General features: G+C 36.6%; 1 protein-coding gene across 5 annotated transcripts in view; it reads right to left on the bottom strand.

Moving 5' to 3' along the window:
- Positions 1–18,387, bottom strand: part of Dtna (dystrobrevin alpha) — a 235,311-nt gene that overhangs the window by 125,203 nt on the left and 91,721 nt on the right. For all 5 annotated transcript variants that reach the window (XR_007213400.1, XM_048363437.1, XM_048363435.1 and 2 more), the window contains one exon: positions 2,106–2,173. Coding sequence is in view for 4 of the 5 variants with exons in the window: in XM_048363437.1 (XP_048219394.1) it covers positions 2,106–2,172 (67 nt within the window). In the remaining variant the exon portion in view is untranslated. The remainder of the gene's footprint in view (positions 1–2,105; positions 2,174–18,387) is intronic.

Raw genomic sequence — 18,387 nt, 5'->3', positions numbered from 1 at the left:
TTTGTTCACTAATATGTGAATTCACAGAAATGATTATAATTCTAGGGGATTGGTCATGGATTGGGGTCAGGAAAATTCAGACTAAAGTTGATGGAACCAGATGTGGCTTAAGGTATTGGAAGGTCTTAGCTGAAATTGCCACGAAGACTTTAAGTCTATCCTTTTTAAATTTTTTAAAAATTTTATTGTAAAGGTGATGTACAGAGAAAATTACAGTTACATAAGTCAGGTACTGAATACATTTCTTTTGGAACAGTGTCACCTCTTTCCTCATTTTCTCCAATTTTTTTTCCTCCTAGCATCCCTCTCTGCTCAAGTTGTATAGTGTCTAGTGAGTATCATTATTATATTCATTCACCCTTTGTCCCACCATTTCTGTGTTCTTCTTCCTCTCCTCAAATCAGGTAAACATATGTAAGGCAAAGGGTATAGAAATCCAAAACAATGACAAACGGGAATAAACCAAAAAAAGGAAAGAAAGAAAGAAAGCAGGTAGGAAGGAAGGATGGAAAGATATTATTATTATTATTTTTTTTGCCAGTCCTGGGGCTTAGACTCGGGGCCTGTGTGCTCTTCCTGGCTTCTTTTTTCAAGCTAGCACTCTAGCCGCTTCTGGCTTTTTCTATATATGTGGTGCTGAGGAATTGAACTCAGGGCTTCATGCATGCAAGGCGAGGACTCTACCACTAGATCATATTCCCAGCCCAATGGAAAGAAAGAAGGAAAGAAAGAGAGAAAGAAAGAAAGAAAGGAAGGAAGGAAGGAAGGAAGGAAGGAAGGAAGGAAGGAAGAAAGGAAGGAAGGAAGAAAGAAAGAAGACTGCAAACAGTACAGTGAAAAACCTCTTGTCTCCATTTCTTGGCGTTCATTTCAATAGCATCATTTTATGTGATCATATGCACATAGCTATTGAGCCCTTGTGATCTTGATCCTCTCCTACGAATAACCTCCTTTATATTCACTGTGTGAATGTTTAGGGTGCTGTTAATCATGTTCACGTGTATGTCATCTTTAAAATAGTGAAAAAAAATAGTGGAATGTGTGATTGAGGTTCCCCACAGCAATTTTAATTTTCTTTCCTCTTAGTTCTAATAGTGCTTTGGTGACACCAAATTGTTGGGACATAATAAATGAAAATATCAATTTTATTTTCTGGAACTTTATCTTCTTTTGACCCCCATTCTTGCAAATCACTTCTACCCTTTACTAAAAGCCTCATTTTTTTTCTACTTCCTTTTTTGGGGAAAGAGGCTTATATCACACTCCTGTTCTTCCTCACTCATTTCTCAGGGAGGAGAGATTTTTTTTTAAAAAGAAGAGAATTAGACTTTTTTTCTTTATAACACTTGAGATAAGTTCTTTATAAACGAGAAAACAATTTAAAAATTATATACTGTCACCGAATTATGTACTTAGGAAATATGCCTTGAATTAAACCAGTAGATTTTGTTTCATAGATTCTTCAGTGGAGATAGGAAATATATTCTTAGCTTGGTTTCCTATGAAAGAAAGTCACCTCCTTTTGTTTTCCATGTATGTATGTGCATATTTATTGAGACAGGGTCTTGCCTATTTTGCTGGGATTAGAGTTATGTGCAACCTGGGTCTTCCTTTACGCTTAGAAAAAACCCACATGTTTGTAGGACACATTTTTCTCATCCATATGTGCTAGAAATAATGGTTTAAAGTTTTGTCCTGTATTCATACTTAATCCTTTCTCACATGGCTGGGAGAATTAATGATTCATTTCACACATTTTACCTAGTGCCCTCACTATGTCAGCCACTGGATAGTACTGACATAGACCTTGAAGTTTAGTGGACTGTATTAATGTCAAGACTAAGCACTATTTATCAGGTGTCTGTGTGTGGATATTAATCTGCAAGTCCACAAACATTTTTTATACATAAAATACATAGTGAGGTACAAATTATGAAAAGAATCACTGACTTTTAACCATTGTGAGGAAAAATGCATGTTTTATGGAAGGGATTTGAGATATTAAGGAAAAGTAGAAATGCCATAAGGATTAAGTGGTTATTTCTAGCCTATCCATGAGTAACCAATGAAAATTGTAGGGAGTTTTTTAGAAGTTCCACACTTACTCATCTCTGCAAACAGTTGTCTTCTTTCTGCCATGGTATTTCCTCTTTTCCCACTATCTTCAATCATTCTGCAAGACAAAATTATACAATATGTGTTATCTTCACACAGAAATGTAGAGTAAAATTTCTAAAACTGTTTATTTTTAAGAAGAGCACAGCTTTAATTTTGGTTGTTGTACATATTTTTCCATGTACAATGTTGTTGAAAAGGCATATCTTATTTATTTACTTGTTTGTTTATGTGGTGCTGGACCTGGAGCATGAACTCAGGGTCTGGGCACTAACCCTGAGCTATTTTACTCAAGGCAAGTCCTCTACCACTTGAGCCACACTTCTGGGTTTTTGCTGGTTACTTAAGAGTCTCATGAACTTTCCTGCCTGGCATGACTTCCAATTGTGACCCTCAGATCTCAGCCCCTAAAGTAGTTAGGATTGCAAGCATGAGCCACCAACACCCTGCTAGTTTTCACTTTTATTACAATAGCAGATAACCTTATACTATTATTGACTATGACATGCCTGTAGGTGCATCATTTCATATAGAGTGTCTGTTTCATTGGGAGCACCTATAAAGATGGTAGAGCAAACTTTATGGATCCCTTTCAGGGATGGTAAGGATGAGTGTTTCAAGGATTTGGAGAATGCAGACATGGGCCTTTAGACTCCAGGATCAGCCTTCCTCCCAGCCTCATTCTTCTGCCACATGTCTCTGTGTACTCAAACCCCAATTTAGAAACAGATGGTTTTCTACTACTCATTTTAAAATTGAATGCTTGGAATTTATAAAGACTTCCCTATCCATAACAATTTCACACAAGGTGATTGGGTTCATGTCTCTTTCCTCAGCTGTACCATTATCTGTTGCGAAACTATTTCAAAATATGAACAAAATGCCAAGGTTAAGAGAAAATTTAAATAGATACAAAAATTAAGACTTAGCTTCAGGAGAAAGTAAATAATGAAAAAGATAATAGAAATGTTTAGTCATATAGATGGCTTTGGGCTAAATATCAAAGGTTTTATGGTTGATGGAACTGAAATTTTATTATATCTAATTGAACTGTTTTTCCCTCCAACTGGGGATTGAACCCAATAGGATCTTGCACATGTTAGGTTAGGTGTTCACCCTGAGATTACCCACCCCCCTACACACACACCTACACATGTTTTAAACATTTAATTTTGAAATAGAGTCTTGTGACATTGCCCAGGCTGGTTCTCTGCCTCAGTCTCCCGAGTAGTTAGAATAAAAGGTGTGTACCAGACACCATGCCAGGCTGTTACTGAATTTTATAAGAATAAAATGTCCTCTCTTATAAATACATCAGCATGCATGTGAATACTTTTATAACTTCCATGCAAGCTCATAGGCATTGTGAACTGAGGTATTGCTTCACAAGTCTTTCTGTGTCTTGCAAATGGACTCTGCTCTCTCAAATGCAGGCTGTCTCCATGCCCTTTGTGTGACTGGACTGTCTCTACCTCACTAATTTGTAGTCAGTCACCCTTCAGGTTTCAGATTAGGAGGGTCTTACTCTGAAATCTCCCCCAACTCTATGACTGCCTGGACTTCCTGCCTTTTTCTAAACCTCCATAGAGGCCACAGCACCTTTGTCTTGAGGCACCTTCTTTCATTGCCATGGACACCACAAGATGCACACCAAAAATCAACTCACAATTCCTACTCTCAAGAGGCTTACACTGTAGTGAGTTTTCAATTATATTTCTAAAATCTGACACATAATTGAAATCTACATTGTACCAATTTCAAAGATTCATATTTGAAATGAGAGAAACAAATTTATGTTTATCATCATCTAGGACCATACATTTTCAAGAAGATTAGGTCTCATGAAATAGAAATAGAATAAGATTCAAAGACATGCATGCCAACTTTTGGTCCACTGACCACCATTTTCTTTGATTAATTAACTCATAACAGGGCCATTAGTTACACAATTGGTGTTTAGTCTTGCTTCTAAGTAAAGTGTTCAGTGTATGAGGAAAAGAAGTAAGAACACAGTGGGAAATAATAGGAGGGACAGATGTAATTATTAGTATAAAAAGGGAAATAGTACACTCTTCCTTTTATCCCCAGAGACTTCTGGGAAACAACTCTTAAGACTATTAATCATAGTCATCATGACAAAAGAAGGAGGGAGCATGCTAGTTAAAACTGATTCAATAAAAGAACTCTTGAAGAAAGTAGCTGAAGAATCAAATAGGCAGGGACACCACTGTGGGCTCTTTCTTCATCAATCTAACTTTGACCATTTGTGGGATTGAAATGCATAGTCTTTGACCATATTCTTGTCATTAAATGAGTGATGAACCCTGCCAATGATCCCTTTACTATAATTTAATCTCAGGGATTATACAGGGCATAATAATTTCATTTATAAGAAACCATCCATTTATTTATAAGAAATAATTATAAAGTAGCTATCTATTTTCAGACACTTTGATAATTTCCTGGGATCTGAAGACTCATAAGACATAATCTTTCTCCCTAAGGAACTCTCAGCCTAGAAGGGAAAACAAATTTTCCTAATAAATATTTATTTATAATTTGGTGTATTATATACCATGGAAACATGCACTGTTGTTTATAGTTGTTTATATCTGGGAAGACCTGAGAGAGACATCAAAGAAAGGATGCAGAATTTTAAAGGTGGAATATAAATTTTTCATGTGGAAGCGTGAAGAAAAGGCAACAATAGTCAGAAAGAATCATGAAACAAAAACCCACAAGGCTTTAAAAAGCTCTGGGAACTTAGAGCTGCTCACCATTTCTGGGTCCAGTTGTGAGTAGAGGTACTGAAGAGTTGAAGAGGAGTGAAATCTAGAAAGTAGGACTTCCTACATAAAGGAGACAGAGAATCTATAGCTTACATAGGAAGCTGACGTATAGATGTTTGGGTTTTGAGAAAATGACTTCATCCTGTTGAGTGAAAGAAAGATTGGGTAGCAGGATTGTAGGGGTTGGAGCGTAAGATTAAAGGAAGATCAGATTAGTTGGGTATTTTGTGATTCAGGAACACCACTATTATGTCTTTTGCTTGAGCATCGATCTGGAAGAGAGTTTGGAGACACACTGAAGAGACTGTGTTGTGCGATTGTCAGGTCATGTGGAGAATGGCAGAGGACAGAAAGAACCTCAGCTTTCACTCTCCCATGTTGGGAAATAACCTGCCTCCACTGTGATAATGGGTTTATAAGAGAGAGGGGGAGGCCACAAATCTCTTCTCCTAATGCAGTCATCCAAAAGGCGCTACACAACTTGACATCAAGGCCTCCAGCTCTGCCCTATATACAGGAGTGGAGGGGAAATGAAATAAGAGAGAATGTTTGAAAACCAGTTAGAAATGAAGAGTAAATCCAAAGATAAGTGCAGGGTACTAAAAGAAAATGTGAATTTGGACATACAAGAAATTGACTTTGAAATATCATGTCTTTAAGTTACCTCCTGCATGATGTTTCTTGGATGCAACAATGCCCATAATAAATACGTTATACATAATAAATAACTCTTATATAAAAAATATCGAGGGCCAGCTGCTGGTAGCTCATGCCTGCAATCCTACCTATTCAGGAGGCTGATATCTGAGGATGGCAGTTTGAAGCCAGCCTGGGCAAAAAATCCTTGTGAGACTCTTATTTCCATTAACCACTCAAAAATTGGAAGTATAGCTGTGACTCAAAGTTCTAGAGCATTAGCTCTTGGGCAAAAGAGCTCAGAACAGCACCCAGGCCCTGAGTTCAAGCCCCACAACTGCAAAACAAAACAAAACAAAACTGATGGTTTAATCCAAGGCCATCCCCCCCCCCCCCCACTTCCTGCTTTTTCCTGGTTAATCAGAGATAGGAGTCTCCCAGACTTTTCTGCCTGGGCTGTTTCAAACTGCCATCTTCAGATCTCACCCTCCTGAGTAGCTAGGATTACAGGTAAGAGCCACCTGCACTTGGCTATTAAGTACATTTCTATTACCTACGATATAGAAGACATTTTAAAGATATAAGCTTGAAGTCATGATGTCTTATTTGCATAACTTTCTGAATATCTTAAAATGCGTCACCCTGTAACCTTGGGAAGAAATCAGGGAGACATTATTATTCCCAAACTACCAATGAAGTACTTGAGAGTTAGAAAGGTAAAACAACTGAACACAAAGTACTTTCATGTCAGGCAGGACATTAAACTAATTTTGTTGTTGTTTTAATTGATAAATTCCTAGCCTAGCATGAGTTCTTTTTGCCACTAATCTTATCCCAGATGTTTCTGGGGTTTTCTGAAATTAAAGATCATCAGACATGGTGATTAATTACCAAGGAACTAGGGAGAGAATTGAGAAGGGTGGCTGTCCTCTCGAATTTCACTAGAAAATTCCTTTGTGTGTGATTTCTTAGTGGACACATCCTGGTTCAAAACACTGTTATGCTGGACATAATCATGGAGATTAAAACAGTTCTTGGCGTCCATCCAGATTTATGTAAACCCAGACACATATAAACGCACCAACTCACACACAGATTCATGTGTTGCACTAAATCTACAAAAGCAAGGCAAGATTTTCAGAAATGTCTGGCTCTGTTTTGCTTCTGCTTCACTTTTACAAACACTTGGGGACTTGCAGACCTGTGTTTAATATGAGGAGACTGTGCACACATTTTATTTCCCTCCCCTTTCCTTCAGGTGGGTGACAAGAAAACACTGGCTTCAGCAGTCACCAACTGATTTAATCCCTGAAGTTAATAATTACAACGAAAGCCATTGCAGCTCCTTTCCTCATTTAATTGATTTATGGGTGGCCTATAAATGCTTATTTCCCTTTTTGTTAATGAAGAAGACTTCTCATAGGACTCTCAAATTTACATTCTAGTCTCGGACTTTGGCAGTGTAATAAAAATAGTAATCAGAACTCTTTCTTGGGGCAAAATATAATTTTGTGTATGTTATTTACTTCCTGGTCCTTTATCTACAGGAGACTGTAACAGTAGGAAAATGCTTATTAAAATAAATGGTTACAGTAGGTTCGGGAGTTTGTCTTTTACTTTGAACACCATCTCCTACTCTTAGAATTTCATTCACTTACTTACAAGGAGTATGCTTTACTCTATTTTTTTTTAAAGCATAATGCATTATGACCAATGTCACTCCCTCTATTACTCTTTTTTTCATGGTTAACTGAAGGTAAGAGTCTCTTGGATTTGCCTGCCTGGGCTGGTTTTGAACTTTGAACTTCAGATCTCAGTCTACTAAGCAATTAGGTTTACAGGCTTGTACCACTGGTGTCCAGCTACTATCCTTATCTTCAACTCCTTATTGTAATAAGAGCTAGATTGTTTCTTAGGTATTTTTGTTTTCTTTCTAAATTATTCACTACGGTAGATCCCAGTGATGGATCTGCCTCCTTTATGGAAAATGTAAATGGTGGATGGTACTGACTCTGGAGTCAGAGCTGACCTTTTGTCCTTTTCAAATGAACCCCAAGTGCTTCCACTGTACATCTAGGGCTCAGCTAGAAATAGGATGCAAGTGAGTTTGCAAACGAATTTGTGTACACATCAGGTTGGTTGAATTTTTAAGTTGCTTTGCAATATATTTCTGTAGTTTGTAAGACCTACTTTAAAATATACTTAGAGCTGAGGGAGAAGATAATTCTGTTGGGAAATGTAACTTCCTATCAACATATGAATATGTTGACATGGATACCTAATAAAACAACTTTTAAGAAACAGAAAATGCCCTCAAAAGTGAGAACACCATTTTTATTCTGGAAAGAACTACCCCCAGTGTTCTTTCAAGTCAAGAAGGAATTTCCTGTGCTGGCATAAGGCTGTAGAAGATGTTTAAGGACATGGTTTTGTTGCATTCCATTTGGTTTTGTTTGGCTGGAGAAGAGGCTGGGCCTCCTCTTCTTCCACAGCTGGTATACCCCATGCTGGCATCCTGACTGCAGGGAAAGTCTGGGAGCAAACTGGCATAGCTCACAAGTAACTTTTGGGAAGGATGATAATCAAAGTCAGACTGCCATGTTATGTTTAGAGTTATCAGAATGTTTCCAAAGGACAACCTTATAGGTCCCTGGGGAGGTTTGGCCAGGTCTAGATGATATACTCCAGAGGCCACATGTGCAAGACATCTTCTGAGATAAGGACAACAGAAGCAAATGACATTAGAGGATATGGCAGGTAAGGTGGCTATCAATATGTAGGATCAATAGGTAGGAGGATGTCAATATGTCTATCACTGTGCATTACAGTTTCAGAATCCATAACATAGAATAGAAGAGTGAAGAGTTTAGGGTTAGACACACACACACACACACACACACACACACACACACACACACACACACGCTAAAGGAAGGTAAACAAAAAGGATGATAATATGTCTACTAATGTTTGAAAAAGAACTCTTTCCTTCTAATTGGTTCTATTACATGCCTGACAATTTACTGGAGCTGGAACAAATATTTAAAAAAGTATAAATCTCAGGAATTCTAGCATACAGAATTATTATTATTTTAAATAAACATGCTTTTAAAATGAGAAACTCATGTTTTGCAACTTGGGATGATATTGTTTACAATGCTTTGTGTTCATAAGCTGCTTTGTTAAGTGGCAAATCCTTTGTACAAAGATAATTTAAATTTTTTAAAAATATAGTTTAATATGTAAGACACATACTAAATTAATGCAGTTAAATATTAGGTCAATTAATATTATTTTATTTCTCCTTTTTCCCATTTAAATTCCCTCTTGGTAAATATTCATGGTAGAATAATTAAAAAAAAAACAATTTAGAAAACGGCAATGATATTGCAGGGGCAAGAATGTAGATGCCAAAAGTAAATAGGCCACATGGAAAATAAACGGGCAAAAGATGTGTGTAGCCAGAGTTATGGCTTTAAGAGCTGTCACAGTAAACAATGAGATTTGCACACTGTGGTCTTTTTCCCTAGATGAGAGTGGGCTGGAATGACAGAAGTACAGAATGGAAAGAGAGGAAACAGAGGCACCTCTATTTCTTGCTTCTGGATCTGTGTCTGTGAATTATAAGGCCTCAGTTATACCCTTCCATTGAAAGCAATTTTGTCTGAAATTAAGGGGAGACTGGGAGAAATCTGTTTGTTGAGAGATCCATGGTTCTTAGCTGATGCTTGCCAAGAATCTAAGTGGGGAAGAATTGCTAGTGGAAATGTGCCTTCCCTTTTAAGTTTGGGCTACCCAGGCCTACTGAGTCATGCTGGGAAGGCAGAGGCAAACACCAGGGTTATGTAGTAGGATGGGACTCAGCTCTGTCACCGAGTATAATAATGATAATAATCGACATGTAAGTGTTTCTTCTGCATGAGTAGGTTCAGAACAAATCATTTTCTGTATTATTTTATTTCTTACCCTAATTCTGAGAAATGTCATATTCCCTTGCCTTGTTTTACAGGTAAGAAAATGAAGGCTGACTAGGTAGACAGAACAGAGTTCCCAGGCTTAGAGGCAGCCGTGTAGTCCCTGGAATTTGTGTGCATGTTAGCTTCCATGGAAAAAGGACTTTGAAGATACAATTAATTTAAGAATTTTGAGATGAGGAAGTTGTCATTTAATTACATTACTGGGCCCAAGGTAATTTTGAGAGCCCATGTAAGTAAAAGAGCCTCTAAAGACATAGGAGGGGACCATAAGCTATGGAATGCAGGAGGCCTTCTAGAAGCTGGAAAAGGTGAGGAAATGTATTTGCTCAAGAAGGAAGGCAACTATGAGGAGACCCTGATTTTAGCACACTGAGACCCTTTATGGATTTCTGGATCAATAGAACTCTAACAAAATTCACTTGTGATGTTTTAAACTACCAAATTTCTAGTGACAATTTTATCACAAATTTATCACAGAAACAATAGGAAGATAAGACAGCTGAGAAGAAGTAAGAAACTTTCCTAAGACCATATTACTGGTAGCCACAGAATTAGGATTTGTACTTTTAAAGTCTATTCACCGTCCCCTACCACTTCCATATTTTCTCCAGTCTCTTCTAGCTCTGAAAGGTCATTTATTAAGACCATTTATTAACTCCTGTCATGATCTTATTTTATCCTCATGTAAAGTGATGTTAATATTCCCATTTTATGGGTGATAAAACTGACACTTTGAACCTAGATCAGTCTGACGTCAGTCTAAGTTTTTCTCTCCTTCATCCTATTAAGATATACATTTGGCCAACATTTAATGAGTGCAATATCTTCTGAATATCAAAATAAAACACAAAATTGAGTATTTTTGTACCTCAGAAATTCTTAGACACCTAAATGGCTTATCTAAGAGTCTCTATATCAACAATCTTTCTTGGAGTATTCCAGAGGGTCAGTGTTGAAATCTTAGACATAAAGTTACCATTTACACCAAAGTTACCATTCACACCAAAATCTCATTAGCAAGGCTATACTTAACACTATATATCAAACAAACACTATATATGTGTATGTATATATGTGTGTGTGTATATATATATCAAGTGTATATATGCATATATCAAGTGAACAGTTTATAATATATAATATAATATATAAAATATTATAATATGTAATATAAAATATATTATATATTATGGACTCTGTTAACTTTATGTAGGAATGTGTATAGTGACAAATATCCTAACAATTTTTCAAGATTATTTCATTTTGAACTATCATACTAGAAGAATCATTGAAATAAACTATCTGAATGTGAATATGAGTATAGCACCTAAAGTATTCTGAAATTTAAGGATAACCTCACAAAAAGACCATGCTACAAGAACTTTAGAGTCTCCCCAAACCAGAACTACAGTGAATTACATTTATATCACACCTATTAAGTTAGTCTACTGTAATATAAATGACAGAGTGACAAATGATATGGTGGCATTGAACAGTGGGTCTGCCCAGAGCTGACAACAAAGCTAATTTTAAAAATTTAATTTCATTGTCAAGGTGTTATAATTCTTCTGATTGGTGATTCCCATACCTCATGTCACTCCATCCATATACCACTGGAAACAGTTGGAAGGATGCAGCAGATATTGGGTGTGGTCAAAGCATGTATGATCAAATCACATGAACACCCCTGTGGCCACTCTTTGGGGGAGTTAAAAAAATCACATTGAGAATGCATTGACAAATGTGCACTGTGTCACTCTGAACACTAAAGTTTCCAGATTCCAGCCTCAGCCTGTGCATTCACAGGAACAAGTGTCCCTAGCCTGTGTGAGAACACAGAACAGACTAACAAAGCGGGAGGCTGAGTGTCCCAGACTGAACAAGCAGTTCTTTTTCTAACAAAGCTTCACGCCTAAGGGTACTCAAACCACTTCCTGATGGTGCTGGGCACTCAGACCCTGGGCTACCACTCCACTGTCATTCAACTAACCAAGGCAGTGATGTGTTTAATAGCACCTCAATGACTTCAAAGACTTAATGAGTCTAAACTATACCAGGAAATCATTAGGCACTGAGAGAGGGGGGAAAAAAAAACCCTCCATTTTTTTAGTTAGTTTTTTTTTTTTTTTTTAAAGAGCTCCAAAAAGCTGTTGAAAGGGATTCTGGAGCTTTGGAAGCTTCCTAAATGTGACAAATATTATCCTTTGAGCTCACATCATGTAGAAGTCAATCCCAGAGAAGCTCTCTTCCAGCTGTGAGCTGTTTCATTACCAGGCTTACAACATGAAGCAGTCCTTTCTCCTTACATGGTTGCATAAGATGAAGCTATTTCAATAAAAAACAGAACCTGCATTACATTTTGGGAGCAAAGGAGGACCTTTCAGAAATGAAGGAGTAATACCAAGAAGTTCCTTATCATTCCTTTCCATTAGTGACAGGTGTTTGTTACAACTCTTTTATAACTTTTCATTGCCACTCAGTGAAGAACAATGAAATTCAGAAGTCAAGAGAGAGGGCCAAGGCTGTCTAGTGAATAGCAAAGCCAATGTCAGAATCTAAATTCCTGGTTTCTGTCTAGAGATGTTTTTTATCTTTCATAATTCACAGACTTGTTTCTTTGAGTAAGGGCCTTTTGTGCAAAAACTCTAGAATTTTGTTCCTTCTTTTCTTTAAAGAAATTCTCTTTCTCCTAGTCCTTCTTGTAGTGTTTCAGGGTATCTGATTTTTACCTCAAGGTCTTTGATCCATTTGGAATTGATTTTGGTGAAGGGTGATATATAGGATCTAGTTTTAGTTTGCTACAGGTATTGAACCAGTTTTGCCAGCACCATTTGTTGAAGAGGTTGTCTTTCCTCCATCCCATATTTTTAGCTCCTTTATCAAAGAATAAGTAGCTATAGGGCTGCAGGTTCATTTCTGGGTCTTCAGTTTTATTCCATTGGTTCTCAGGCCTGTTCTTGTGCCAATACCAAGCTGTTTTTATTACTATAGCTTTGTAATACAGCTTCAAGACTGGTATTGAAATTCCTCCAGCACTGTTCTTTCTGCTTAGGATTGTTTTTGCTATTCCGGTCTTTTATTGTTCCTTATGAATTTCTGGAATGCTTCCTCTACTTCATTAAAGAAAGGTGTTGGGATATTGATGGGTATTGCATTGAACTTGTAGATAGCCTTTGGCAATATTGCCATTTTCACAATGTTAATCTTCCCAATCCAGGAACATAGGAGGTTTTTCCATTTCCTAAATTCTGCCTTAATTTCCTTTTTCAGGTTTCTAAAGTTCTCATCATAGAGGTCTTTCACTTCTTTGATTAGGGTTATTCTTAAGTAGTTTATATTTTTTGAGGCTATTGCCAAAGGAGTTGCTTTCCTGATTTCAGCCTTGCTCTTCACCTTCTTGGCATATAGAAAAGCCATTGATTTGGGGATTTTTTTATATCCTGCTAATTTGCCAAAGTTTGGATAAGCTCAGGTAACTTATGCATGTGTTGGTGGATTAAAGGTTGTACTTCTATTATTGGAGTTGTATTTCATGAGCTAACTTAGTAGCCATGCCTATTGTGTCTTAACATTTCTATAGTCAACTAAGATGCTTTTCTGAATACAACAACAAGTAAAAACGGGGTGGATTTCCCACTGCCTTTAATTTAAAATCGGAATCCTTAAAATAGCTGTAGTTCTTGAGACATCTGGCTCTAAGTTCATCAGAGGTCAGGGTCTCTCAGTCCACACAGTGTCCACACACTGCCCTCACACATGCCCCAGGGCCTTACCTTCTGTTCATTCCTTTGCTTGGAATTCTCTTTGTTTTCCTGAAATCTGGCCAGTCCCAGTTAGGATCTCTACTAACTCCAGGGAAGAATGTGATAATTTCTCTAATATTCTTTAGCTATGTGCTTTCATAACGCTTCCATTATTTCCTCTTACAACAATTATTACGATTGTAGCCATGAAACTGTTTCTTGGTTTTGTGAGGGTTGTGTGTGTGTGTGTGTGTGTGTGTGTGTGTGTGTGTGTGTGTGTGTACCACTCAAAACAACAATTAGTCTGCTGTGGGCATGTACTGTCTGTAATGTTCATTAGTACCATGAATTCTGGGAACGAGTAGAGGTGATAGGCTTTATAGTGACTGCTGGTCGGTTGAATGACTTACATGTGGCAGGCAGAGCATGAGCAGATTTATGTGCACAGGAGTTAAAACAACTTGAGCAGTAATGAAGGAATATTAATCTTACAGCAAACAGACAGGATGAATCAGGGATAGGAGTAACAAATCTTGGGAGATTTGTTCTGGAAAACCCAGCAGTGAGGACTCAAACAGAGAGCTATGCCTAGGAACCAGAGCGTTCCTGTTTCTAAACAGTTTTGGTTACACAATGCCTAAGTGAGTTAGATGGAACAAAGAACACTATTTAGGATAAAGTGATAGGAATATTTCACTCCTATGGCTTCAAAGATACTTTCATAAGATATGATAGATGTGATTAAAGAAGATTGTCTCAGAAATAATTAGAATTTCACTAAGTGAGATTTTGCCATCATTTTACAAAATAATTTTGCACATATAGATGATTAAAAAAGTTAAACTCTTAAGTTGTTTGTGGATATGCACTTTAGACAATTTCTTTTCTAAATGTTAGCTAGATCATTGATGACTAGGGTAGTTTTTTTTAAATATATATAAAAAAATATGCATTCCTATTTCAGTTAAACTCCAAGTGTCTAGTTTTGGGTAACTGAATATTTTTTTTTAAAGCTAAAAATCTTAAGAATACTCATACTTCCACTATAGAGCTGTTAAAAATAAAAACCTTTTTTTTTTTTTACTACTTTTGAAAGAATATTTTTATTATCTTATTTAAGTAGTTGTTCAAAGGACTTGCCACTTAACAAAGCAGTTTGGGAATACAATATTTCTTGATCAGTGTTACCCCTTTCAATACTGAATGGACTCAGTATCTTTGTAAGTCATAGCTGGTGACAAGCATTGCCCTGAATCATCTCATTATCTTTCTGAGAAGATGAAGAACTCATGGAAAAGTAGGAAAATCAGAACACAGGAGAAACAAGCACACAAATATTCCCCAGATTTGGTAATTTATAAAACCATGAAGACATTTGAAGTGTTCAACTTCACTCCTGAAGCTCCTCTTACTATTCTCAAGCAGAACTTATACTCAAGTGATTCAGAATATTCATGCAATTTTTGTTCATAAAGTACTTTATTTCTCAAAAAAATCATAAAGCTGTTCTTGTAAATGTGTAACTATGAGTAGCCTAAGAGCATATTGGAAAATGGCTTTTCATCTCAATAAGTTCAAAGCATTTAAATGCAGTGTGAAATTTCAGAATACTGAAAATTTTACTTTTATAAGATCAACTCTGTCATCCTAGACCACTAGAGTGGTTTTAAAATATGGAATTTGATTTTGTCTGTATAGTTAATTGTCCATGATCTTTCCTTTCATTTTAAGATCTTTGATACAATGATCATGAAATTCCCCAATTGATGACAATGTTCTATCTGTTTACTGTCATATCAATGGGAAATATACATCTGAGGTATTTCTTTGGGTAGATTTACTGATATTAATGGCATACTATTTCACATATTAATTACATATAAATAATATGTATAATTCATAATCTATATAATTCAAGTATATATGTATATAGTTATATATAATTCACTTGAAAACATCCTCCCACAGGTTTTGAGAATGAAATCTCCAACCAATGGAACAAGTGAGATGTAGTGCGTGCTCATTTATGAGCAGCATAGGAATAGTCTTTAGGGAAAGCAACACTTTGTAGAGATTAATGGTACATTCCTCTCTTGCCAACTAACTTTAAACCAATCAGAAGGTAGAACCATAAAATACAGCATACAGTTATTATTTTTTTTAGAACTATGTGCAGGGTAGTGAACTAAAATTCCCAATTATTTGGCACAGAGTCTTCTAGATGTGTTTACTCTGATTTTAAGTTTATACATTGAACACTCTTTTCCCATTGACTTTTGAAGGAGAAACTTGAAAGTTTGAAAAGCCTTAGAAAAATCTGTCTTTGGAGCAGGGTACCCTATATAAGGTAATAAAAGGAGGGGTGAAAGATTTGTCTGAACAGGACACCTTAACAATAACGTCCAGATTTTCTCCTCTGGCTGGAAATAACAGTGTGTATTATATGTCATGAAAGAAGGAAATGAAGTAATAAAGTGAATGTTTAAGAGCCATATTCTTAGTAGTAACAGCAATGTTAAAAGGAAATCATCAGAGAAAAATTCAACTTTATAATGTCTTTGTTATCTTGGAATAAAATGCTCAACCTCCATTCCTGAAATCCCTAGCATATAAGGTTGCCAGTCTTAGCAAATAAAATATATTTTCCTATATCCTATAGGACACATGCTTATGAAAAAAATCATTCTTTGTTTACCTGGAATTAAAAAAAACTGGGCATCCCGTATTTTATCTGGCATTCATTCTAACACAACATTCAGCAAATAATTTTTGAGTGTTTTTCTTTTCTTGAATTGGCATAATAGTCTTTTCTCCAGCTTCTTAGTTTTTGCTTTTGCTGTCACTCTTTCATTTAGCTGAATTCCTCTACTTGAGCCAAGCTGAGGGAAAGAGGGAAGACACTAGCATACGCTGATGCCCACTGCCCTTAAATAGTAAGAGATCCACTTTTCTAGTCAAGTACTCTCATTTTGGTTGAGAAAGATTTGCTTTGGATCATATCTTGGCAAAGGTAGGGGATTTTGAGTTATACCACTGAAGTTAGTTTATAAGCTTTATCAGAGCAAAGGATGCGATACATATTCCTATCAGGAAAATACTATGGCATTCAAGTTAGACTATTAGATGACTCAACAAGGTAATTGAAATGCAAAATAGTAGCTATGAAAAAGCATTAGGGAAACCCCTCAACTATTTCAAATAAGTCATTGGTATTCAGGCTTTCCTGGAATCGTTTGAAAAATCACCAGGATTTTTGTGAAAGAGAAGCACAAAGGTTGGCAAATAAATATTCTATTTCCTTCCCACCCCCCAGCATGAGGGGTCCTAATAAGTGAAGACAAATAAGGAAGGAAACAATCATGTGGTAAGAGCAGAAAATACCAAGAAATACAGAAGGGAAAAAGAAATTAAGACTACCAATGTTTCCTAAACTCTTAGAGAATGGACCTTCCTCCAAGAATACTTTAACCATCTTTATCAGCCTTCATCTGCCCTGTCACTTCTTCCTATAAGTGAGAACTGGAATGAAAGAGAAAAACCCTCCACAACTCATATCTGTTCATTTGTTAATTCATTTATTCCTTAATGTAGCAAAGAGTTAAATTTGTGGACCAGACATAGCATGAGACATTGGTGACACATGTGGTAAACAAGACAGAAATAGCTTCTCCCCTTAGGGAAATTAGCACTTGTAGTGGGAGGAAACAGATATTCAAACTGATTACAAAAATAATTCATGATATTTACTATAAATGATACTCAGAGTAGTTACTGTAAGCACTAGCTCATACAGAATGATCATTGCCATCATAACCATCACCCTCTTTATGCACTGTATACAAAGTATTACACATCATCTATATCTAAATTTCATATAAATCTGGGAAAATAAAGGCTGGTATGTATCCTTCTCTTCATAATAATAGTAATAATAATATTTTAAAAAGTAAAAGGTAACTTCCTCTTTGTAATCTTGACTGTCTTCTAAGGAGCCATGGAAATACTCTCTCTGTTCTGCTAGTATCTTGCTACATTTGAGTATGAAAGCTGTGAATAAGAACAGAAAAGAGCAAAGTTTCTTCACATAATAAGATGTAGCTGTTTATACTCTTAAGAAGGAAGTTGAGTGCCATGTGAGTGAAAAGAGAGATGACAGAAGTTTCTGGAAAAGACGAAGAAGGCTATGCACCTATCTAATCTCACCATCATTGCTAACCTCCAACCACAGTCAGGTTTTGGACTTACCAATAATCTGTATAGATTCTTTGATGGGCAGTGGAAAGGAAGTGAGTTTCATTTGTGGCTGATAAAGTGAAAGAAGCACACAGAACATGCATAGACACTAGGGGCCACAGGAATACAGGTTAGGAAATAAGAAGGTGATGAGAAGGTTACAAATGGGTTCCAAGTGAGTTCATGTAATTTGGAAACGGGCTGGGTGTCTCACGTGACAACTGCATCACTCAAATGGGACCATGAGGGCTCAGACACATCAGACAGCAAGTTGTTTTGTAAAAATTATTTGAATCCAGATCAGACTTCAAGGTCTATGCTCTTCTTATTTGGTCGTGGTCATTTCTTGTCAAGATCACACCAGGAAACAGTTTTCTCTCTCTCTCTCTCTCTCTCTTTTTTTTCCTGCGTGTATAAGGAATGCATTCTTAACTGACCAGGGCATCGCATGACCATTCTTGAGTCAGAGGTCTCAGCAGTTGTATTTCACTGCAATGCTTAAGGTTCAAAGCATTTTTACATAGCTTACCTGCTGTGTGCAATTTCACTTCTGAATGAGTATCTAAATGCATTGTGCTAAATAAATCTCAAGGCTTTGCCAGTGCTTTTGACTACAAATTACTCATTCAGCAACTGCTCCATGGACATTATTTACGTAGTGTACTTTGCCAAGCACAATCACTCAGCAAGGAGCAAGTGTGAACCTTACATTCGGTATACTATGCACAGAATTCACGAGTAACTCGTACATCCTGTATGTAGACTCTGGAAAGAAAACTGGGACCATAATGTCCTGGTCAAAGTAAATTCCTACATTTATTTTTGTAATTATTCCTTGGAACTGTGGAGAGGTGAATTTCTTGTTCCCCTTCACCCACCCACCTTTTTAAAATA

This window comes from Perognathus longimembris, chromosome 15 (assembly GCF_023159225.1).
Source record: "Perognathus longimembris pacificus isolate PPM17 chromosome 15, ASM2315922v1, whole genome shotgun sequence".
In the NCBI taxonomy this organism is placed as follows: Eukaryota; Metazoa; Chordata; class Mammalia; order Rodentia; family Heteromyidae; genus Perognathus; species Perognathus longimembris.
This window is presented reverse-complemented; position numbering and strand designations above follow the sequence as displayed.